The sequence below is a fragment of the Culex quinquefasciatus genome, chromosome 3 (genome assembly GCF_015732765.1).
Source record: "Culex quinquefasciatus strain JHB chromosome 3, VPISU_Cqui_1.0_pri_paternal, whole genome shotgun sequence".
NCBI lineage: Eukaryota > Metazoa > Arthropoda > Insecta > Diptera > Culicidae > Culex > Culex quinquefasciatus.
Window position 1 is genome coordinate 66864044 of NC_051863.1, and position 25351 is coordinate 66889394.

Genomic DNA, 25351 nt, shown 5'->3' on the forward strand with positions numbered 1-25351 from the left:
ATCTGTCCGCATCTCTTGCTTCTTGAATTTTGAAAATCCGTCCACAGGGAGCCGAGATACAACTGTTTGAAGTTGGACTTCGCCTTTTATTGCTTGCATGGTAGTTTAAGTGCTAAAAACATAGGCAAAGTCACATAAAACAAGTAAAACTTCCAACCCATAAATTTTCTAAAATTTGAAGAGTTCTTTTTTCAAAGCTTTTTTAAAGATCAAAAAATGGTTGAAAAATTGATTTTTGGCGACTTTTTAAATCGAAACCCGTCTAAAGGTGGGATTGGGTTGTAGATGGTTAACTCAGAAAGCCGGAGTCCGATCCAGAGTCGGAGTAGTTTGAAAGATGACCCGACCCCGCAGCCCTGCTTCAATGTTTTTCTTTCCTCGAAGTCCTCTCTAATTCGATGGAACCTTGGATTTCCACTGCTTAAAAAAATCTTCATTACATTTGTTTTATTTACCAAACGGTGCTTTGAAGAGATTTTGACATTCATTTGTTTGTGTTTGCTATTTGTTACCATGATTGTGATCCATAGCTGGTGACCAGGAAACTAGTATTTTCAATCGAGTTTTCATTTCATTTCGTGTAGAGAAGAAAAGCAACTCGCGACAAAATTTGGAGGCTGGGAATTTTGACAGGTATGATTTCCATAAAGTATTTGCCTCCTTTTGTCTCCCACAGAAAACGGGGGACAATGTAGCTGTCAAACTAGGCCAAACTGTTAAAGTCACTCACAAAATGAACTTTGAGAGATTTGAGTACATTTCTGACGTCACGATTTTCTCCTCTTATAGAGGAACAAATCGTGACGTCAGAAATGAACTCAAATCACTCAAAGTTCATTTTGTGAGTGACTTTAACATTTTGACCTAGTTTGACAGCTACCTCGTTCCCAGGTTTTCTGTGGGAGAGAAAAGGAGGCAAATACTTTATGAAAATCATACCTGTCAAAATTCCTAGCTTCAAAATTTTGTCGCGAGTTGCTTTTCTCTTCTACACAGAAAAAAATATGTAAATTTACACAGCATGTAATTACTGTTTCTTATGTAAACTCACTTAATGTAATGTTGAAATATGATGTAAAGAGTAAAAAGTCATGGAAATTGCTCCAATGTAAATCGAAATCTAATGTAAATCATGAATATAATGGAAACGTTGAGCATGGAAACTCAAATCTGATGAATTTCTACCCGTGTTCGGCTTCCTGTAAATTCCTATTCAATGTAAATCATATATCCAATGTATTTCTGCCAAACGTTAACTTCAAAACACCCGAACTAAAAATAGTTATATTTGGTTCTCTTTCTATCGCTCTCATACTTCGCTGGCCCACTGCCTGAGCCTCGACCTGAACAAGTTGATGCTTTTGCCGCTCGTTTATAAAATGCGAAGATGGCTCAGTCGGCAGCGGGTAGCAGCAGTAACACCGAACATCCTATACCCGTCGTCCGTTCGATTCCAGTCCAGCGTTATTCCACTTGGCCTTCGACGAGAAAGCGTCCCCTACCTGTGAAACAACTTTTTAAAATCATAATTTCCTTTTGCTGCCCGCTTCAATCATTTTAAAATAGAACATAGGCCACACCCTTTCCCTACTGCAATCCAAGTCGAGCTTCTCATTCCCATTGGCTAATTAGAATTTGTTGATTTGAATTAATGTAAATTCCAAAAGTAATGTAAATTCCAAAACTAATGTAAATTTTCAAAACTAATGTAAATTTCCAATGAATCTAATGTAAATTTCCGATGAACCTAATGTAAATATACATCATTTATCATGATATCTTTTGGTACATGATAAATAATGTAAATTCACATGAATATTTTTTTCTGTGTATAGGGGATATGAAAATTCGAGAAAATTAAATTCAACTAAACGGCAATTGGCGTAAGTGCCACCTCGGGGAAATGGCATTCGGGGAAATGGCCGATTAGAGGAAATGGCATTCGGGGATATAGCCAATTAGGGGAAATGATATTTGGGGAAAGGGCTGATAAGGGGAAGTGGTATTCGGGGATGTGGCCAATTAGGGGAAATGATTCGGGCAAATCCCAGTCGGCCTGGGTTCGATCCCAGAAGGTCCCGGTGGCAAATTTTGAGACGAGATTTATCTGATCACGCCTTCCGTCGGATGGGGAAGTAAATGTTGGCCCCGGTCTAACCTAGAAGTTAGGTTAGCTCAGTCCAGGTGTACACACAAAAAAATATTTCCGAATGTTACATCATTTATGATGTAACACTTTTGCACGTCATTAAACATTTAAATTTAAATGCAATTTTATGTAAATTTGCAACAAATTATACGTAAAAACATGATTTTACGTGTGATTCAACCGTTTACGTCGCATCTCAAGTTTACATCAACTGAGTTTACATGTGATTCATTTTTTCCGTGTCGAGTAAATTCACATTTTTTTTTCTGTGTAGGAGTCGTCTCCCTGGGTCCTGTCCTGGTGGAGTCGCTGGTAGGCAGTTGAACTCACAATCCAAAGGTCGTCAGTTCGAATCCCGGGGTGGATGGAAGCTTAGGTGTAAAAAGAGGTTGGCAATTGCCTCAACAATCAAGCCTTCGGACACCTAGTTTCGAGTAGGTATCGCGTAATCGGGAACGCCAAGGCAATGCTGTAGAGCGAATAATTTGATTTGATTTGATTCGGGCAAATGAGAGACCCTAAAATTTATGATTCATAAAATAGTAGATTAGATTAGATTAGATTAGATAAAATAGTAGATTCCAGATTGTCGGATGAATCTAACGTAGCCAGATTTTTAATGATATCGAAAAATCCAATTGTGTTCTCTGAATTCTACAGATTAAATACTTTAAAATGTATCGAAAGTTGAAAAAAAAAAACAATTTTCAGTCGATTATTGATCGAATCGTAAAGAAAATTGACTGCCTGATTTTTACTCTTTTGATTTAAAGCTCATTAAAAAAATAGCCCTAATGTTTCAAAAAATGCTTTGCACATCACAACAGTTTAGTGGAAGAATTGAGATTGGCTTTACAATAGGCAAGAAAACCGTGACGTAGCAAATGAACTCAAAGAACTCAGTATTCATTTTGTGAGTGCCATTTGAGTGGTTTGACAGGTGTCAAATCGGGACTTAGCATTTTTTTGAATTTGAATTTGCTTCCGATTACGCGAAACGTCATAACCCGAGTTTTTTTTTTCGTATTAGTGCCCGTGTGCTTGTCCGTGCTTCTGGCCGTGTTCGTGTACGTGCACCTGACCACGTAGTTGCCTGTTCCTGGTCGTTCCCGTGGCCGTGCTCTAGGCCGTGTCCTTGTCCGGACTCTTGCCCGTGTTCGTGCCCGTGCTTCTGGCCGTTCTCGTGTCCCTGGCTGTGTAGGTGCCTGTTCCTGGCCATTTCCGTGGCCGTGGCCGTGCCGTGTCCCTGGCCGTGTTTGTGTCCATGCGAAACGGAACAACCGGAACAAAATTATAATTTTAAATGCTAAGTCCCGGAACTGACAGCTGTCAAAAAAGTTCATTCGGTTGTTTACTTTTGAGGTTAAGTTCCGAGCTTTTCTCCTTTATATGCTTGTATTGAAAATTCTCATGTATTGATGACCAATGAGTTGCTTCTCCGTTATTGACAGATCAGCCAAAGTTACACAATGAATTACAAATGACTAGATGGAGTTCTAATCATCGTTCACTGTATAACCCTGGAAGATCTCTTGTATTATAAGTCAATACCGGCGCCCTCCCGTGTGGCATGCAGATCAACGAGAGTACGAACAAACTTTTTCAACTTTCTAAATTCAAGGATTTATCTTTTTTGAAAGCGTATTAAGGACCACCGCGCAAAAATAATTTATTTTCCGGCAATCGCAGCCAACTTGGGCCATTCGGCGCAGCCCCGATAATGCCATGAACACGCACCCAATTTTGAACGAATAAATCTTGGTCCCGTTCCAAAGGGGTCGAACCTACCTTCATCGTGCAACTGCTTGGCGGCACATTCCGCACACTCGGCACATTCGGTACAAACGGTCTGCTGCTGAGGACTTGTCTGAGGTTGCTGCTGAATCGTCGTCGTCGTGGCCGCCGCCGCCGCTGGTTGGCCTGTTGCTGCCGCTGTCGCCGCGGGACTTGCCCCGGTTCCGCCGCCGCCGGACGAGGTCTGTGTGCTGCCCGTTTGTTGTCCCTGCTGGCCAGCAGCAGCCCGTGCGGCCAACATGGCCGCCCGTTGCTGCTGTAGCCGCTGGATAACTTGGAGCTGCTGAATATGTTGTGCACCGAAGACGTGCCCGCCGAGGGCGCCCCCGAGCGCGTTGTCCAGCAGCCCACTGCCGTCCTTGTACCCCTCGGGGGGACTCAGAGTGGCCTGGTCGACAAACTCCATGGGCGGGGCAAACTTGGGACTCTGGAGGGAAGGAGAAAAAAAAGAGATGTTAGATTTAATTCCTTTTTTCTGATTTTTTTTTTGTTGCTGCAGCTACAGGTAGCTTAAAATCATGATGTAAAGTACAACTTAATCACTTCCCTACAAAACGGGCGCGCCCGACACGCTAAATTGGATTTATGATAATCCCCTCGATTTTCGTCCCTGCCCCGCCATTTTCCGAGAAATTGAGCAAGAAAAACAGTTCTTTTCCGTTCTCTCCAAAGGGCACTTTTTTCCAATCACCATATTCAATTTCTAACGACGGAGAGATCCGGCAGAAAAAAAAACAAACTGAGAGGAAAATGGAAAAGTTGTTTTAACCTTTTTTGACGTGTTTTGTTTGTTTTGCCTCCCGCCCTTGAAGTAAATGTGTTTCACCTTAAGGTGCGGCACCTCCCGACATTTGCGTGTCAAGAGTGAATTTGTTGCCCTAATAGTCGTTTCCTTTAAGGTCATTGACGGATTGCGCAACAAAACATTTATTTTTGGACATTTGCAATTTAAGCACTTTTGAGTTGTTCTAATCGACTGGCGTTTTCTAAGTTAGAGCACATCCATTAGAATTTCTGTGATGTAATGAACTTCCAGCAAAGCACATAAAAACCTAACCTCAAAGGTCGAACTATTCCACGAGAACGCCTAAGTGCACTTCCGCGTGCGTTGGATTCTCGGTCCCAGGCCAGCCGATTTCCGCATTCCTTAATCAAATTTGACCATCCCTAGAGCATGCCAGGTCAGGCAGCTGAGCGGAATTGATTTACATTTAACCCACTTTCGTTGATTTATGTACACACAGTCGGCAGTGCTTTCGAGGGAGGGCAACCACTGCCGAGCTGCACCATGGAAGAAGTCGTCCAGGATCAGGTGGGGATGGGTTCTACCGGAAGGGAATAGTTGGCAAAAATGCTTCCCCGGTTGATCGTCTTCAAGGTTACATAATAGATTGTTGGAATTTACTAGTCAAGTGGGGGTTTTGCATCAATGTTCTTAAGGCATGAAAGTTTAACAAAAAAAAGTAACTAAGATTAGTTCAGATCGAAGTCCTATGGGTAATTTTCTACGAAGTTGCCCCGACTCCTTTTCAGTTTGTGTGAAACTTTATCCTAAGAGGTAATTTTTGTCCCTGGTTGCGATTCCGAGCCCCACTTTTCGATATGTCGTGACGGAGGGGCGGTACGACTCCTTCCATTTTTGAACATTCGATAAAATGGGTGTTTTTAATCATTTGCAGCCCGAGACGATGATGGTTTAGAAATTTGGTGCCAAAGAGACTTTTATGTAAAATTGAACGCCTGATTTCATGACGTACTCAGAATTCCTGAGAATATGCAATTTATACGCTCCAGAGCTGGGATAGTTTGAGTTTTAGTTTCTCAGAATTCACAAACAAGGCCTACTAATTACTCGACGTTGCAAGCATGTGTATCAAAGGCCATAGTATATAGTATATACTCTTATAGTAATTTTGACCGCTGAATTCAAATCTGGAAACTAATTTCATGTAAATAGTGATGATAGCTACGCCCTTTTGGAACGCTATTTGTGGTTATTAGTAGAGCAATTCTCTATAAAATCGGTCTTTTTAACATACATTTTGTATTTTTAATTCGGCTGAAACTTTTTTTGTTCCCCGCTGTATGTCCAATGAAGCCATTTTGAATCATTTGCCATATAAATTTGGTAGCTGTCCATTAGGGTGACAATAAAAAAAAATCGACATCAGAGATATCCTGTGACTCGATTCCTAATGCAAAAATAAGTATCTGTGCCAATTTTGAGCCAAATCGGTTAAGGCTAAGGGGTCGCTTTTCATCGTTGAAGTTTATATGGGAAAAATCACGAAAATGTAAAAACATCGTTTCAGTAATTTTCTGCTAGGTGGCGCAGGTCTCGCCCAAAATTGTCCAAGTGTGAGATTCTTGTAGGAAATTCAATTCCCTACAACTTTGTCGAAGAATGCAAAACGATCCGAGTTGATCCTGATTTTTGGTGATTTTTCTAGGAAAAAATATTTTCTTATATACTTCCTATATACCCCTTGTATACTTTCAAGTATATAAGCCGATTTCTTTTCATCGCATTGCTAATAACTCATCAGGATCAACTCGGATCGTCTTGTACCCTTCTACAAAGTTGTAGGTAATTAAATTTCCTACAAGAATCTCACACTTGGACAATTTTGGGCGAGACCTGCGCCACCTGCTGCAAAAATCCAGTGTCCATCCAGTGTCCATACAAAAATGATGTATGGGTCATTCCATCTCAACTGTGCACGAAAAAGTGCAAATTTGAAAATTACCCTCTCCGATCCTGCTCAAATTTGGCAGAGCTGTTGATACTATCAAAACATGCAAGAATTCCAAATTTCATCCAAATCGGACCACCCCCTCCATTTTTGTACCTCACCAAAAAATCGACTTTTTGGTGATTTTTGACCAAACCTCCTAGTTTCAAACGGCGATAGCTCAGGAACCACAAATCTTAGAAGGTCGGTCTTAGACTCAATTTTGAAGGAAATTGGACGTAGAATCCATTTCCGTGATCAAAATTTTGATTAATTTATTTTTTCTACCTGTATTGCGCAATTGAAAACTTTAAACGGCCGTATCTCAAAACACCCCAACCTATTTTTTTTATTTGACCTCACCATCGTGTTCCCCGGCCAATTTTACATAAGAATCACTTATCGACAGAAATGAATATGTTTCGTTCCAGAGATATCAAATTTTAAAGTTTTGTGTTTTCGAGATTACCTACATCAGCTTCATTTGCCGCATCTGCTAGAAGCACACAGGCGGGCTGATCAATAACTGCTACCTGGTGTTCTGGGAGATGATTGATTTAATTTATTTTTTTAAATTTTACGCAAATATTTTTTTCAAATGGCTAATAGGGGAAATTCTCGTATGTTTGGCAGGTTAAGTCCTCGCTCCTAGTTTCGTCCAATTTGCTCATTTTCACTATTTAAACAACAAATTTGCAAAACTTTCGATAGAAACTTGCTTGTTCACTTCTTATTGAGCTATTTATCACTCGATTTCAGTTGAAAACGCTTTTAATCAGCTGTAATTGAATGCCAAAGCGCTGATATGGCAACATTAGAGGAACGTTGGAATTAGATGCTGTTCGCCTACCTTGATCAATCTATTTTTGTGAAAGGAATATTTATTGGGTTATTTTGAATGCACCGTTTTTTACGTGTTGCTAACCGTTTTAGAGTACCTCCTAGGCCATGACTAGGGCCTTTATCATGGGTGGTAGTAAAATAGTGTCATTCAGCAAAAACCCCAAAACCTGCTTTATTATTATTATTATTATAGTTTATTATTGACACTTTAATCCAAAAAATAACCTTATACGTGAGGACAGCAGTTGTATTGTGTTCCAAGAATCCAATAAATAAAAGAAAAAAAACACTGTTGTTCGGAGGGTATCGAAATCATCGCAACTAATTATGGGGAATTAGCCGCAGATCAAACTTTGTGATTTTCTTACATTTTTCAGTTTTATACTTTCCAGAAATCCTTTTTCTACTCCTTGTGATCGTTCTTCATTAGAGTACAACGTATCAACAAATTTTATTCATTTTAATTCATATGTTTTACTCAATAATGTATCGTGCACTTATTGTTCAGTGTTACTAACAAGATGAATTGCATTTTCCTGCTCGCTCCGTCGGAATCCAATTCTGCCCTTTACTGTGTGTCGTTATTGCTCTGTCCTGTGGGTTAGCACAGAAATTCACCTCATTCATTTTTTTGAGCAGATAAACATTCGAGATTAAACTCCAGGTTCCTACAGTGTTATACAGTTAATTTTTGCCCAATTTGATAAAGATCATTTATGATGAAATATTATTTCAATAAATGGTCAGGTAGTAGTTATTGATCAGCCCACCTGTGTGCTTCTAGCAGATGCAGCGAATGAAGCTCATGTAGGCAATTTCGAAAACACAAAACTTTAAAATTCGATATCTCTGGAACGAAACATATTCATTTCTGTCGATAAGTGATTCTTATGTAAAATTGGCCGGGGAACACGATTGTGAGGTCAAATAAAAAAAATAAGTTGGGGTGTTTTGAGATACGGCCGTTTAAAGTTTTCAATTGCGCAATAAAGGTAGAAAAAATAAATTAATCAAAATTTTGATCACGGAAATGGATTCTACGTCCAATTTCCTTCAAAATTGAGTCTAAGATCGACCTTCTAAGATTTGTGGTTCCTGAGCTATCGCCGTTTGAAACTAGGAGGTTTGGTCAAAAATCACCAAAAAGTCGATTTTTTGGGGAGGTACAAAAATGGAGGGGGTGGTCCGATTTGGATGAAATTTGGGATTCTTGCATGTTTTGATAGTATCAACAGCTCTGCCAAATTTGAGCAGGATCGGAGAGGGTAATTTTCAAATGCTGTTCCGCTTCAGATGGAATGACCCGTATGATAATTCAATAATCTGCATCTTTTGAAGGAATGTTTTGATCGATTTGGTGTATTGGGCAAAGTTGTAGATATGTATAAGGACTACACTGAAAAAATGATACACGGTAATTTTTTTTTTAGATTTTTAATTTCACTTTTTATCACGAAAACTTGATTTGCAAAAAACACTAATTTCATTTTTTTCTGATTTGTACCAACTTTTCAGAAATAACCAGAATGTGTAAAAAATCTTTAACTGAGTTAGGATTTTTTTAATCAAAACTGATTTTTTCAAAAATCAAATTATCGAATTTGCAATCGAAAATCGAATTTGCAATCAAAACATACTTTAGTGAAATTTTGATTTGCCATGCACAATTGATGTTTTCTAAATTTCACTCAAATAACCCACCATTTTCTGATGTCGATATCTCAGCAATCAATGGTCCGATTAGCAATTTTAAAATATTATTCATTCATGAAATTTTTCGATCTTTTCGAAAAAGGACTTTCAATTTTTTTAATCAAGACTTATATTTTAAAAGGGATTGAATATTATGTCCTTTCGATTTTTTTTTTTGCAAATCAAGTTTTAGTGAATAAAAATAATTTAAAAATCACCAAAACCAATTTTTTTCAGTGTATTCCTTTCCTATACCTACAACTTTGCCGAAGACACCAAATCGATCAAAAACATTCTTCAAAATGCACAGACTTTTGAATTTTCATTTATCATATTTGTATGGACAGCTGCCAAATTTGTGTGGAAAATTACATGGACAAACTAATGATGCAAAATTGCTTCTTTGGGCAAACCGAAGGTATCAAAAAAGATTAAAAAAAAAAAAATAAAAAAATCAAATGACCGAAACTCGATGAAATCTCTATAAACTCAAAATGGGGCAGGCAAATATTATATTTATTACGTCAAATTGATTGAAATTGGTCACAAGTAAGGTTTCTGAATGTTTCATTTGAAAAGTTCACGATGAAATGTTTGCTCAACTACGTTCTATTACTTTTAAGAAAATGTATACAAAATTTTAGGTCAAAGGATGTGCTCCGTTAAGTAAATTAAAAGTGCAAAATTGAATCAAAATTCATTTAAAATTCATTTTTAATAATCAAATTCATTAAATTTTTTATTCAGCAAAACCAAAATTGTAGCAGAGTGGTGCTCTACGATTTCGCAAAGCGATATTTCTTTGTATTTTTTTATTTGAATGAAACTTGATAAGGAAGAAATTTTGCATCATTCCTTTTTTTTCAGAAAAGTTTCCATACAATTTTGGGGCTGGTCATACAAAATGAGTTTATTAACCCTCTAATGTCCATTTTTTTCGAAAATCTTAATTTTTCTCGTGTTCAGGAGCTAATTTTGAGCAACTGTTGTTCTACGAAAAACTTTACTTCTCTTGTTTAATGTTTTTCTTCTTTATTTTTTTTGTGTTTTAATTTGCATTTATCTTGTTTAGTTTATGTTTGTTTTTGGTAGTATTCGACCTATTCTAACACCTCCTTTCATTTTATTTGGCCTATCTGATTTTTCAGGTTTTTACAGTCACTTTTTCAATTTTTTGCTTGTTTCATCACGTTTTCTGCTATAAAATATTACCATCATCATTTAAATTGTAAAAAAAAAAAACAAAAATGCGAAGAGGCATTCTTCTTTTTACTCAAAATAAAGGAAATTTTGGTAAAAACACAGCAAAGGACGACCTCTAAAAAAATTACATTTTTAAAAACATTGGCAAAGTCACATAAAGTAAAACACGCAAGTAAAACTTCCTACCCATACATTTTCTAAAATTTTAAGAGATCTTCTTTCCAATGCTTTTTAAAGATGAAAAATTGGTTGAAAACAGATTTTTGACAATTTTGTAATGTACACGAAAAATTACTTCTTCTGAGCCATGGATAATTTTTCAATTTTCATTCGAAAAGTATGTGCAGTGGACTCTCTCGTTGTCGATATTGGAGGGACAATCGAGAGCGGGATTTATCAAATTATAGAACAAAAAATCAAAGCATGCTTCTTCAGGGACTGAAAAATTTATCGGCAGTTTGAACAACATTGATATCGAGAAGATCGACAGCCAGAGAGTCGACTGTACTTTGCTTTTGTATAAACAACGTACCGTTTTCGTGTTATGGCTTCATTAAGGTATACATTTTCGATTTCTTTTTTTTTCTTTTTCAAAATAGGGTATATGACCCTATTTTGGACCTAGTACCTTTTTTGGACCTATTTTCATTAATCGAGGTAGTTCAGGCTTTTAAAGTAAGAATTTACTAAATCCAACAAACAGAAAGTGTAAGCAGGATCATTTTGTAACTTACCTATTCAAAAAATGTTGAGATTTTTGATATTTCCACTTTTTCAGCCACTTTTTTCAATGCCATTCGTATTTCATACCATTTTCCCAGCACATCGGTTAGGTCCAAAAATTCTGGCCTCGTTGCTTATCAGATTTGGCTCACGACACCTTGTTTTTAATGTTTTGCACTGACATCAAGCAATTTCGTCCGGTTTCCGAGCAATGTAAGTATTGTTTATTTAATTCTTTTATGTTTTTCGTCACTAAACCATTAGATAACTTTTCTATTATCGAAAAAAAAAAACAATTCAAAATATTTGCTCAAATCAGCCTCGTTGGATCAGTTTTTGGAGCTACTTTGCCGTCGGTTCAAGGCTAATTATTCAATTTACCAAGTTATTATAATATTTCATTGGCATTAAATGAAATTTTTTAATTTAATATTTTGGATTGCACTTCTGCACAGTACACATTTGAAAGAAATCTAAGCTTTAAAAAGCAAATGATAAACAGAAACAATGAAAATATGTTTTTAAACGATAAAAATACAAATTGATGACACAGATTTGGATGAATTTTAGGACCGATTGCAATGTATCCCATAATTTAAACCGATGTTGATTTATTTTTGTCTTAACATCATTATCACCAACTTAGCTGCATATATTTTTATTTTCTGTTTAAAAAATTGCAAACTGGCTACCCTGTTGGAATTGAAGTGGAAACGATTGAAAAACCTAAAGGGCCTAGTTAATTAAATCGTCAACTGTCAACGTGACAGGCGCTATTAACATTGCTCACGAGTGGTTTTTGAAAAGGTTGTTTGAATTTAATTGAAAAAATCTCGGGTTAAATTTAACAAGATCCTAAGCCCTAGTTGCCGAGCTCCCGTGGTGTAGTGGTACGGGTTTCGCTTTGTAAGCGGAAGGTCGATGGCTTGAAACCCATCTGGCGAGGCAAAAGGGGTAGGTGGCGGTCGAGAGGGGATATCGGCTGCTGCGGGAATTGACTTTGTCAAGTCCCAAGCCTCCCCAAAACCCATACCATCCAATCTCTCGGACGATCTGTTGGCGACTGAGTCTGAGCGTTGAAGAACTCTGTAACAATACGCAGAGAAGAGCTTCAAATGCTACTTTCGACTCGGTCACATGCTCTCAGGCAAAATTCGAGCTGAAGATTGGGCTATATGATCGGTAACGATCTCTAGATGGGTCAAAAATAAACGAGATTTCCCCTCAATCTCGCTCATCTCCACGTCCTCCGATCGGTCTCTCGTGCTCGTGTGGCATGGCATTTGGGGGATTGGTCTGGGGAATGAGAGGGGGCAACTGCTCGAATAATTCGTCAAATACTGTCTCGCTCAAACAATAGCGCTACGGAAGACGATCGTTCGGCAGGCTGTGTATAGCAGCAAAACAGAAAACCTGAGAACAGATCATACTACAATAGATACGCAAGTGTCGCAGTGGTCCGTGTCTGTTCACAGTAAAAAAAAAAAAAAAAGCCCTAGTTGTAAACAAATCAATTTATCGATCTGTTTTCGATCAATTTACGAATTATAAACTAAAACTAATGCTTTGAAGTGTCATCTGTAACACTTAAAAATGCTCTTTACTGGAAAACAAAGAAAATTTATTTTGTTTCAGAGAAAAAAATCATATAAGTATCGGTGTTCGTGAGGGCTGTTACGACGTATTGCAAACTCATAATATACATTTTAAAGATATATTTTTTGCAATTTTTAACTGATTTTTGCATATCTATATATACAACAATTCCATTTGAATAGAGCTCACAAGTTTAACATGGCAAATGCGAAAATATTTTCAAATTTATAATCGTGGATAGGCCCTTTGGTTTATCAAACCGAGTTTTTGTAAGTGTGCGTGTTGTCGCCGTACACCGCAATTCGAGTTGTCAAAATTGCAACCAATCAGAGTGTGGGTCCAAAATAGGTTCAGCAATGTCTCCAAAATACATTCAACAAGTCCAAAAAGCATCTGAAAAATGTTGTTCATAAAATGCTTATTACAATGAAATGGTTAAATTATTTTCGATGTTCAATAGTACACTTTGTTAAGCATAATTAGTTAGACCGTTCCTGAGAACAATGCGAAAATGTTGATGCTTTGCATAGTAGGTCCAAAATAGAGCCATATACCCTATTTCTTGAAAGAAAAGCACCCTTGCAAAAAAAGTGATTGAAAAGCAGAAAAAAATTCCCACATTTTTTTCTTAGACTTTAAAAATCGTACAGTTAGTTTTTGAGAAACAGCCTCACAAAGAAATCGAATCGATGAAAATAAGTCAATGCCCGTGTGCTATCTTGTACTATCCCAGCAAGTTAGTATGAAAGAACACACCGTCAAGTGTTACCTAATTAACCTGTAATTTTTTACTGACGATATCTCGGAAACTAATGGTTCGATTTTCAATGTTATAAAATGAAACTTTTGTGAAAACTATTGATCTCTTATCGAAATGCCGTAAAAATCAATCTTGTAGCTGCTCATTTTTGCTTTTAAGAAATTTTTTTTTTCACTTCAGAACAAGATAAAATCATTTCAGTAAAATAAAAATTAAAGCAAATTTTTATCTGCTGGATTTTAAGAAAGAGAGTTTTCAAAATTCCATGGTGTCAATTATTAATTGAGGACTGCTCAAATCCCCTTGCTAGTACTTTAACCCTCGGAAATACGGAATGATTTAAGCATGTATTTTTTAAAATTTATGATCAGAATTTGAGTTTTTTCATTGAAACAGGCCATTTTACAGTTATTCGAAATTGAACACTTTTTTAAGAATGTTTTGAATTATATAAAAAAACATAATTTTTGACCCAAAAATCAATCAAATCCGGATATGCCGGAAGGTTACCGCAACATCGATTTTTTTTAAAGACTAATAATGGTCATAATTTATGGCTTCATTTTAATCATTTCTGATTTTTTTTAAGAACCAATTTTTTTTTAGATTTGGGTGTTTTACTCTTCAAAAACAACCTAAGATTAAATTTTGAAAACAATGGCTATTTCACCTTTAAAAAAAACTCGTAATAAATTTTATTTTGGTAAAAATGATGTTCACACTTGATACTTCAAAATGAATCCAAATGAGTGAAAACTTACAAAACAAAGAGGGCAATTTTCAAGCGCAATTTCAGCTCACAATCGAAAACTTTTTCTTCAGCAAAAAAAATACTCCAACAGCTCCGTCTAGAACACTGCAAAATCCAAGTTACATTTCAATTCGAAAGTTTTCACGCTTTAAACTTTTCCGACCAGCATTGATTCCATTTCTTCGCGCCAACCAACAACCAAAAGCTAAGTGGGTAAAAGCAGAGCAGCATAAATTTTACTACGAACAAAAGTTTGCACTGTCCGGAAGTTAAGGGAAATTTTGGAGGGAACCGCCAAATGGAATTAATTGGATGAAGTATTTTATTGAAATTAACTGCTCTGGACAGAAAAGGATTTTTTGGGGGGTGATAAATTTTCATAGTTTATTACCTGGAGAAATAATATTTGCTGGTATTTTCTGATTTTGGGATAGAAGATTGCAATTTAACAAGTCGAAGGAATGTTTCAACTCTATTTCATCGTTGAGCGACTTCCTTCAACTTCAAGTTTATTTTCTTTGTTCGGCCCCTCCCAGCAGGGCTTTCCAACTGAGTGAGCACACGAAAATATCGAAAATGAAAGTTGCCCCCCCCCGAATCGGTATTGTTCGAGAACACGAGTATCAGGAAGCTGCACCCTTTTTTCATGTACAGCAAGAATCGTCGCACACGTGCGCCGCCCCAAACGCTACCAATTAGTGTGACTGTGTCACGCTTTCTTGGTCACACTAATTTGTTGCGTCGTTTTGGCGTTGGGCATTTGCGACGCATGACGAGTTGATTTAAGTACATTGTTTCTAGAGATTTAGGAACGCAAGGATTTATCAAACTAACGAAATTTTTAGTAAATTTAATGTTGAAATTTTGCAAATTGCGTACTCTGTTGCATAACTTCAGGTGCAAATTCAGTCCCTTCCATACACACTTTGCCAACCGCCAGCAAACATCTGTTGATGTGCGCATTTGCATGCATTTGCACGTGCACTCACACGTGTGCTGCCAGGCCGGAACGGCAAAACGAGACGCAGTTTGGTGCAGAGCAGCTTAATTAAGACATCGTTTTACACCAAGTCAACCACCATCATCACCATCGTCATCCAGGAATATCTCCCCCCGGAAGGATCCGGCCGCCAACAGCCGGTCCAGGTCCCAGGAGAGTTGGCAAGTTTGTTGCTCTAAATTTAGCTCGTAACAAACATTCTGCCACACACCCACATTCAGAGTTGGGTCGAGTCGAGGCAGCAAACGTGTTTTGTTTACCATTTCCAGCCACGTGGGTGAGCTGAACACACTATGCGACTACTAGATGGGTTTGTTAATTAGTAGCTTTCCATGTGTTACAACTTGGATGAGTTCTGGGTTTTGGCATGTGGGTTAAACACAAGGCCATGTTCGGGACGCTCTGATAAGCAACCCGCAGCCTCGTTCACCGCCAGAAACTTGTAACTCAATAATCCAATTTGGTCGAGTTTGAAAATCAAGATTTGTGCAATCACCTGATCCTTAAATCTCTTTTCCCTAACGGGTTTCAGCACAACTAGGAATTTCATTAACTGTCCGCAACTTTCGAAAACTCAAAAAGTGCACTCCAGTGAAAGAAAAAAATCTGGTTTTGAACTTAAATTACGAGCGAAAAGTCTTGCCTTTCGCGTATTGAAAAGAGACGAAAAAAAAGTGCCAACCTTCAAACGCCGAGAATCAGCGAGTTCTCCGCCTGGGTTGATTTCCATGTTTTTAATCATCGCAGACGAGGAATGAAAAGAAAAATGTAAAAATTCCCAGCCGCAAGTGGAACTTTGATCATAGATCTAACGCAAGCCTAGCGGAGTAAAGTGGCGTAAATTTTGCGACGAGCTTTAAGCAGGATTTGCAGAAAAATGATTTGAAGGCAAAATTACGGGATTTAAACAAGATATAAAGCTATGACCGTAATTATTTAAACCCTTTTACAATGGACATGGTTGATTTGAAAAAAAAAATCTATTTTCAGGCTGCGTTTTTACATATAAATTAGGCAAATCAAAAATTACTAAAAAAAAAACTAGGAAAACGAATCAATAAAATTCTAACTATATCCAAAATTAATTTTGAGGAAAAAATCTATGAAAGATTACTTTCGAAAAAATGTAGTCCGGATTCATGAACGAGGACCAAAATTACCCCTTAGAACAAAGTTTCACGCAAATCAAAAAGGGGTTGTGGCAACTGATGTGTGAAAAGGCGTAGAATGTCGTCTGTGTCGTCTGTGTCGTCTGTGTCGTCTGTGTCGTCTGTGTCGTCTGTGTCGTCTGTGTCGTCTGTGTCGTCTGTGTCGTCTGTGTCGTCTGTGTCGTCTGTGTCGTCTGTGTCGTCTGTGTCGTCTGTGTCGTCTGTGTCGTCTGTGTCGTCTGTGTCGTCTGTGTCGTCTGTGTCGTCTGTGTCGTCTGTGTCGTCTGTGTCGTCTGTGTCGTCTGTGTCGTCTGTGTCGTCTGTGTCGTCTGTGTCGTCTGTGTCGTCTGTGTCGTCTGTGTCGTCTGTGTCGTCTGTGTCGTCTGTGTCGTCTGTGTCGTCTGTGTCGTCTGTGTCGTCTGTGTCGTCTGTGTCGTCTGTGTCGTCTGTGTCGTCTGTGTCGTCTGTGTCGTCTGTGTCGTCTGTGTCGTCTGTGTCGTCTGTGTCGTCTGTGTCGTCTGTGTCGTCTGTGTCGTCTGTGTCGTCTGTGTCGTCTGTGTCGTCTGTGTCGTCTGTGTCTTTTGTCTTTTGTCTTTTGTCTTTTGTCTTTTGTCTTTTGTCTTTTGTCTTTTGTCTTTTGTCTTTTGTCTTTTGTCTTTTGTCTTTTGTCTTTTGTCTTTTGTCTTTTGTCTTTTGTCTTTTGTCTTTTGTCTTTTGTCTTTTGTCTTTTGTCTTTTGTCTTTTGTCTTTTGTCTTTTGTCTTTTGTCTTTTGTCTTTTGTCTTTTGTCTTTTGTCTTTTGTCTTTTGTCTTTTGTCTTTTGTCTTTTGTCTTTTGTCTTTTGTCTTTTGTCTTTTGTCTTTTGTCTTTTGTCTTTTGTCTTTTGTCTTTTGTCTTTTGTCTTTTGTCTTTTGTCTTTTGTCTTTTGTCTTTTGTCTTTTGTCTTTTGTCTTTTGTCTTTTGTCTTTTGTCTTTTGTCTTTTGTCTTTTGTCTTTTGTCTTTTGTCTTTTGTCTTTTGTCTTTTGTCTTTTGTCTTTTGTCTTTTGTCTTTTGTCTTTTGTCTTTTGTCTTTTGTCTTTTGTCTTTTGTCTTTTGTCTTTTGTCTTTTGTCTTTTGTCTTTTGTCTTTTGTCTTTTGTCTTTTGTCTTTTGTCTTTTGTCTTTTGTCTTTTGTCTTTTGTCTTTTGTCTTTTGTCTTTTGTCTTTTGTCTTTTGTCTTTTGTCTTTTGTCTTTTGTCTTTTGTCTTTTGTCTTTTGTCTTTTGTCTTTTGTCTTTTGTCTTTTGTCTTTTGTCTTTTGTCTTTTGTCTTTTGTCTTTTGTCTTTTGTCTTTTGTCTTTTGTCTTTTGTCTTTTGTCTTTTGTCTTTTGTCTTTTGTCTTTTGTCTTTTGTCTTTTGTCTTTTGTCTTTTGTCTTTTGTCTTTTGTCTTTTGTCTTTTGTCTTTTGTCTTTTGTCTTTTGTCTTTTGTCTTTTGTCTTTTGTCTTTTGTCTTTTGTCTTTTGTCTTTTGTCTTTTGTCTTTTGTCTTTTGTCTTTTGTCTTTTGTCTTTTGTCTTTTGTCTTTTGTCTTTTGTCTTTTGTCTTTTGTCTTTTGTCTTTTGTCTTTTGTCTTTTGTCTTTTGTCTTTTGTCTTTTGTCTTTTGTCTTTTGTCTTTTGTCTTTTGTCTTTTGTCTTTTGTCTTTTGTCTTTTGTCTTTTGTCTTTTGTCTTTTGTCTTTTGTCTTTTGTCTTTTGTCTTTTGTCTTTTGTCTTTTGTCTTTTGTCTTTTGTCTTTTGTCTTTTGTCTTTTGTCTTTTGTCTTTTGTCTTTTGGCTTTTGGCTTTTGGCTTTTGGCTTTTGTCTTTTGCCCTTTTTTTAGTTTGTAATCAAAACATAACTAAATTTTGAGTCTTTCAGGTAACCTTTGGTTATAAATCAACTCATTTCACCATTATTGTCTTCCGCACACTCCGTCAAAGCCATCCCACCGTTGATTGAAGACTGCCTCTGCTTGCCACCCTTGAGTGAATATCATCAATCTTGAAGTTTTGCCTCATTGAAACTCGTTCGCAGACGTATAGTGGATTCAGTGCACAGATTGCTTTTTTTTCGCTACAGCGCAAGAATGCCCGAGAAGAGCATAATGCACTCTAATTATGCTAGTCTGGTGCTGCACGGGGTGCGCTCCTCGACACAAAACATAATTACGAATCGCTTCACAAAAGCAATGTTATAGAAGAGGTTTGATTGTTCTCCCTTCGCGATACGGAAGTCGACCGTTGGTGGTCCGGGGTGACTTTGGACCTCGCTGGTTAGCGGATTCGATGTTTCTAAACTGATGCCATTGCAGGGTAGCAACTTTTCCACCTTAATTGTACGACGATTGTTTCTGGGAGCTGCTTTGGGAAATGTCTGGGCTGGGCAAACCAACCGGGGAGTTTTCAGGAGCACTCCCAACGGGTATTAATGACGGGTCCCGAACTTAAGCTTGGAAGACGTGTTGCGTCATACTGGTTGAGTCTGGGCCAAAAAACAGGGTTATCAACCCCTGGGAGCAATGCCATCGAAGTCAAATTCTGCTCATTGAATTGAGTTCGAGATCTGTCAAATGCATGGAGCAACTGGATTTGGAAAATCAAATCGACGATGGAGACTACACTCAAATGCTATAAACTCTACATGAATTGCTATTTCTCAAGAGAGGAGAGACAGATCTCCAATCTTTCTGATTTATGTTGACAGGTCTGGGTGCATTTTCAACCAACTTTTCAAATTAGACACAAAAATTCACTGAAGTGTTCATAACTGTAGATAGGATGTCCAAATACATTCAAACAATATAAATTAAAAAATAAATCTTCATCATCAAATCGACTTCTCACTCGAAAAGCACTCACATAAAAAAAACCAGATCACACTCTTAGGATTACCAGAAAGTGGCACCTCCTCAAGTTACCCCAACCGGGGAAAAGGTAACGAAAATCTCAACCCAGCTTACCCACTTTCTTGAGACGCACACTCCTATACCCAAGCCAAACTCGACATTTTATGCCACAATGTTTACTATTTTAAAGCCTGTGGGCACACACACCGCCACCACCGTCTGCAAATACCAACATTCTCAGGAAATGCTGAGTTTATCGAGGTATGGATAAATGTGCACCGAATCCACCCAAGGCAGTGTTTTGGCGACCAACATCTAAGGGATTGAATTAAGAGCTGGTGTTGTGTAGGGTTGTGAAATGTTTAGTAGGGAAAAGATGAGCAATTCTCTCGAAATCGTTTTTTTTTTTTTAGAATTTTAATTTTTGTATTTTTTAATCCGAATGAAACTTTTTTGGTGCCTTCGGTATGCCCAAAGAAGCCATTTTGCATCATTAGTTTGTCCATATAATTTTCCATACAAATTTGGCAGCTGTCCATACAAAAACGATGCATGAAAATTCTAAAATCTGTATCTTTTGAAGGATTTTTTGATCGATTTGGTGTCTTCGGCAAAGTTGTAGGTACAAATTTTTTTTGTTGACTTTTTGTTACTAGAAATTTAATTGCAAAATAGTAGTTTATGCAACAAGTTGCAAAAAGAGGATTTTTTCAGCACGAGTCGTCCATTTATCTAACGAGGTTTACCGAGTTAGATAAATACGACGAGTGATGAAAAATCAAGTTTTGCAACGAGTTCCATACAACGTTTTTTGCAATTCCGAAAAACTCCCTTTGGACAGAATTATAGGACAAAGGTCCATTCATTGAATCAATGAATCGTTCAAATCAAAAAAATGTTGAAAAGTATAACTTTTCCTAACAAGTGCTGAAAAGTTCAACTTTTCAGCATCCATTTCAGTGCTGAAAAGTAGAACTTTTCAGCATTTGTTTTGAAAAGGGTTACTATTCGATTCTGTTATTTTTGGTACAGAAAAGTAGGCTGTTTCGTCGTTTAAGAATGACAGGAAAAGTAAATAGTTTCACGACGGAATTGCAAAAAACACTATTTTTAGTTTTTATTTTTTGATATGTTTTAGAGGACATCAAATGCCAACTTTTCAGAAATTTCCAGAATGGGCAAAAATCTTTGACCGAGTTATGAATTTTTGAATCTATACTGATTTTTCCAAAAAAAAAAAAAAGAAATATTGGTCGCAAACATTTTTCAACTTCATTTTCCGATGTAAAATTAAATTTGCGATCAAAAAGTACTTAAGTGATTTTTTTATAAGAGGCAAGTCAAATCCATTTTTAAGTACCTTTTTGAAAATAGTCGTAGTTTTTTATTTTTAAAATTAGTGCACATGTTTGCCCACCTTTGAAAAAAAAATAGTTTTGGTACGACTTTTGGTGGTGAGATATTGCCATGCAAAGGTTTAAAAACAGGAAAATTGATGTTTTCTAAGTCTCAACCAAACAACCCACCATTTTCTAACGTCGATATCTCAGCAACTAATAGTCCGATTTACAATGTTAAATTACGAAGCATTCTTAAAATCTTCCGATCTTTTCGAAAACAATATTTTCAAAAAATTCAAATCAGGACTAACATTTCAAAAGGGAAAAATATTCAATATTACGCCCTTTTAAAATATTAGTTCTGGTTTAAAAATTTTCAAATATTTTTTTCGAGAAGATCGGATAATTTCACAAATGTTTCATATTTTAACAATGTAAATCGGACCATTAATTGCTGAGATATCGACGTTATAAAATGGTGGGTTGTTTGGGTTTTTAAACAGTTGCATGGCAATATCTCAGCAACTTAGGATAGTGTCAACAAAGTTTTAAAAAGCAAAATATAGAGAAATTTCTCAGCTTTTCAAAAATATTTTTTTCAAAAGTGGGCAAACATGTGCACTGATTTAAAAAAAATGAAAAACTGCGGCTATTTTCAAAAAAGTTGCCTAAAATGATTTTTAGTAAAAAATGGTGCACTTTATCAAAATTTCACTGAAGTTATTTTTTATTGCAAATTTGCTAATTTAGGGGAGTGTGGGGTAATTTGGACACCCTAAGGAAATTGCTCTGTTACGGGCTGTATGGATATTTTAAAGGAATGTGGATGACACCAGAGGATAATAGAGACCATATTTGATGGAAAAATGTCATTCATTTCGATAAATTTTGATGAAAACCCCATTTTTATCGCAAAAATTAAAAGGTGTCCAAATTACCCCCACATTTTTGTGTGGGGGTAATATGAACACCCCTATGGGGTAATTTGGACATGCCTTGTGGGGTAATATGGACATACCTTGTGGGGTAATATGGACATACCTTGTGGGGTAATATGAACACCTTTTGTGGGGTAATTTGGACACATGTTGAAGAATAAGTTTAACATTTGATTTTTTGAGCATGTTTTTACTCCTTCAACCTGGTTTTGTAATTGCTTTATATTTTGAAGTGTTGCTCACAATATTTCATCAAAGGTTTAAATAATGATTTTGTGATAGAACTATAATTCAATAGGAAGATAACAAATAGTTCAGTGTAGTATACATAATTTAATCATTAATACTGAAATGATTTAAACATTGATTCTGGATCAGGCACACTATACTTGTTTTAAGTGATTAAGGTATCGTTTATGTTTATATAAATCAACCTTTATATAGAATTTATTAGCCTGAAAATATCATATTTTTTTAATTTTACATTCTGTAGCCCTTCAAATTTAAATATTATTGTAAACCAGCTTAGAAATTAGAAATTAATTAAAAGCAAGTCTTGTTGAACGCCAAATGTACAGTAATCAGATTTTCATCAATTCCAATATTGGAATAAATTTATCTAAATTAAAAAATAGGGGTTTTGTGAAAGTTCTCATTGCTCACATTCATTTTTGATTGTTTTGACATATTGAATCCCTTTAAATTTATCTAAATCCCTTTAAAAACTCATCCAACCGTGAAAGTTATTTTTTTGTTGCCTGACAGGTAGACTTACAGGTATGTTCAAATTACCCCACAAGCCATGTCCAAATTACCCCCATAGCATATTCTATCATAAATTGCGATTTTTGATGATAAAAATGGATAAAATGGACAATTTTTATACGTACATATCTCAGGCATCGTCCAAGCATCCCCCTTAAACAAAAAATGTCCACTTTTTTGCCATATAACTTCTGCAAAACCTTATTTCCTAACCTTCAAATATTAGAATTTAAGGCAGTGCCAACCGGCCTTTGGAAACTTTTACATATTATACCAAAACTACTTAACCTATTCCAACTTTTTTGGTTTGTCCATACTCCTAGGCCATTACTAGTACTAGCCTTATCACTTAAATTGCCGTTTTCACTTTATATCCGAAGAAAACGTGATTTTTAAAGGGGTGTCCAAATTACCCCCACTGTCCATATTACCCCAAACTCCCCTACATCGAAAAATGAAGTTAAAAAATTGTTGCGACCAATGTTTCGATTTTTGAAACAATCAGTATTAGTTAAAAAATTCATAACCTGGTCAAAGATTTTTTGCACAGCTTGGAAATTTATGAAAAGTTGGCATTTGATGTCCTGTAAAACAATAAAAAAATGAAAAAATGTGTTTTTTTTTGCAAATCAAGTTTTACTAAAAAAAATTAGATAAAAAATCACAAAATTTTTTACCGTGTGTCATTTTTTTCAGGTGTAGTCAATATTCATACCTACAATTTTGCCGAAGACACCAAATCGATCGAAAAATTCCTTCAAAAGATACAGATTTTGGAATTTTCATACATCGTTTTTGTATGGACAGCTACCAAATTTGTATGAAAAATTATATGGACAAACTAATGATGCAAAATGGCTTCTTTGGGCATAACGAAGGCACCAAAAAAGTTTCTGCCGGATTTAAAAATACAGAAAAAAAAATCGAATAACCGAAATCTCAGAGAATTGCTCTACTGATTTTATTCAGCATTTGAAAATATGTAATAACTTGTAATAATTTTTGATAACAAAATGAGTTATTTTTCGAAAAAATATCTGTCATAATTCAGTTTTATTACAGCTAATCTGGGTGTTTTAATAACCATTTCTGACCTCCTGACAATACCAGAACTTGAACTTTTCTAGTTATTTACACCTGCTCGGGATTGTAAGGAAAAACATCTGATAACATGTCTTAATCTTATTTATCGCACACTTGATTAAGATTAAGCCTCTTTATGTTTACATTTTGTGAAATTTTTTTTAGAAGCGACATTTCACAAAACTTCAAAATATGTTTAAACTGTTTTTAATCATGTTGAAAATTATGTTTAACCCTCTACTGCCCCATTTCTTTTTATTTTCCCCTTGTTGAGGAGGTCTTTTTGAGCAACTTTTGTTCTGTAAAAACTTTACTTCTCTTATTTTATGTTTTTCTTGTTTCATTTTAAGTATTTTTTTTCATTTGAAGTATTTCATTACATTTTGCCTTTAATTTTTTTTTTCATGTTTTTACAGTAACTTATTCAATTCAATGTGTAGATGTATAGTCTGGGACACTACAAAAATTACTGCATACTTCATTTTGCTTAAAATTTAGGAGATGGTAGTAACAAACACAGCCAAAGATGACCCCTAAAAATAACATTTCTAAAAAAAATATTGGTAAAGTAACTTTAAACAAGTTAAACTTCCAATCTTAAAATTTTATAAAATTTGAAGAGTTCTTCTTTCCAATGCTTTTTAAATATCAAAAACTAACTTAATCCACATATGTGGTTGGAGCCTTCCTCACTCATTACCAACAATGGCTGATTTGATGGGGTTGTACACAAATTTCATCTATTTTTTAGATCCGGAATAAAAAAGTACATAAATATCACTTAAGTGACCATATCTCGAGACAGGGTTGCCAGATCTTCAATGTTTTGGACTCGTTGGAAAGGTCTTTCAACTACCTAACCAACGATGGGTCGGATGATGGATCCGGACATAGTTTACATACATTTAAGTGATATCCGGCTTCCAAAAAGTACATAAATATCACTTAAAAGGCCATATCTCAAGACAGGGTTGCCAGATCTTCAATGTTTTGGACTCGTTGGAAAGGCCTTTTGATAACCTATCCAACGATGGGTCGGATGGTGGATCCGGACATAGTTTACATACATTTAAGTGAGATCCGGCTACAAAAAAGTACATAAATATCACTTAAATGGCCATATCTCGAGACAGGGTTGCCAGATCTTCAATGTTTTGGACTCGTTGGAAAGGCCTTTTGATAACCTATCCAACGATGGGTCGGATGGTGGATCCGGACATAGTTTACATACATTTAAGTGAGATCAGGCTTCCAAAAAGTACATAAATATCACTTAAAAGGCCATATCTCAAGACAGGGTTGCCAGATCTTCAATGTTTTGGACTCGTTGGAAAGGCCTTTTGATAACCTATCCAACGATGGGTCGGATGGTGGATCCGGACATAGTTTACATACATTTAAGTGAGATCCGGCTTCCAAAAAGTACATAAATATCACTTAAAAGGCCATATCTCAAGACAGGGTTGCCAGATCTTCAATGTTTTGGACTCGTTGGAAAGGCCTTTTGATAACCTATCCAACGATGGGTCGGATGGTGGATCCGGAAATAGTTTACATACATTTAAGTGAGATCCGGCTACAAAAAAGTACATAAATATCACTTAAATGGCCATATCTCGAGACAGGGTTGCCAGATCTTCAATGTTTTGGACTTTTTGGAAAGGTCTTTTGATAACCTATCCAACGATGGGTCGGATGGTAGATCCGGACATAGTTTACATACATTTAAGTGAGATCCGGCTTCCAAAAAGTACATAAATATCACTTAAAAGGCCATATCTCAAGACAGGGTTGCCAGATCTTCAATGTTTGGACTCGTTGGAAAGGCCTTTTGATAACCTATCCAACGATGGGTCGGATGGTGGATCCGGACATAGTTTACATACATTTAAGTGAGATCCGGCTTCCAAAAAGTACATAAATATCACTTAAAAGGCCATATCTCAAGACAGGGTTGCCAGATCTTCAATGTT

General features: G+C 36.5%; 1 protein-coding gene across 1 annotated transcript in view; it reads right to left on the reverse strand.

Moving 5' to 3' along the window:
* The window catches only part of LOC6032521, a 290364-nt gene that overhangs the window by 108354 nt on the left and 156659 nt on the right, over window positions 1–25351 (reverse strand). Inside the window, exon 4 of the mRNA XM_038260848.1 lies at window positions 3938–4370. Coding sequence (XP_038116776.1) covers window positions 3938–4370 — 433 coding nt within the window. The remainder of the gene's footprint in view (window positions 1–3937; window positions 4371–25351) is intronic.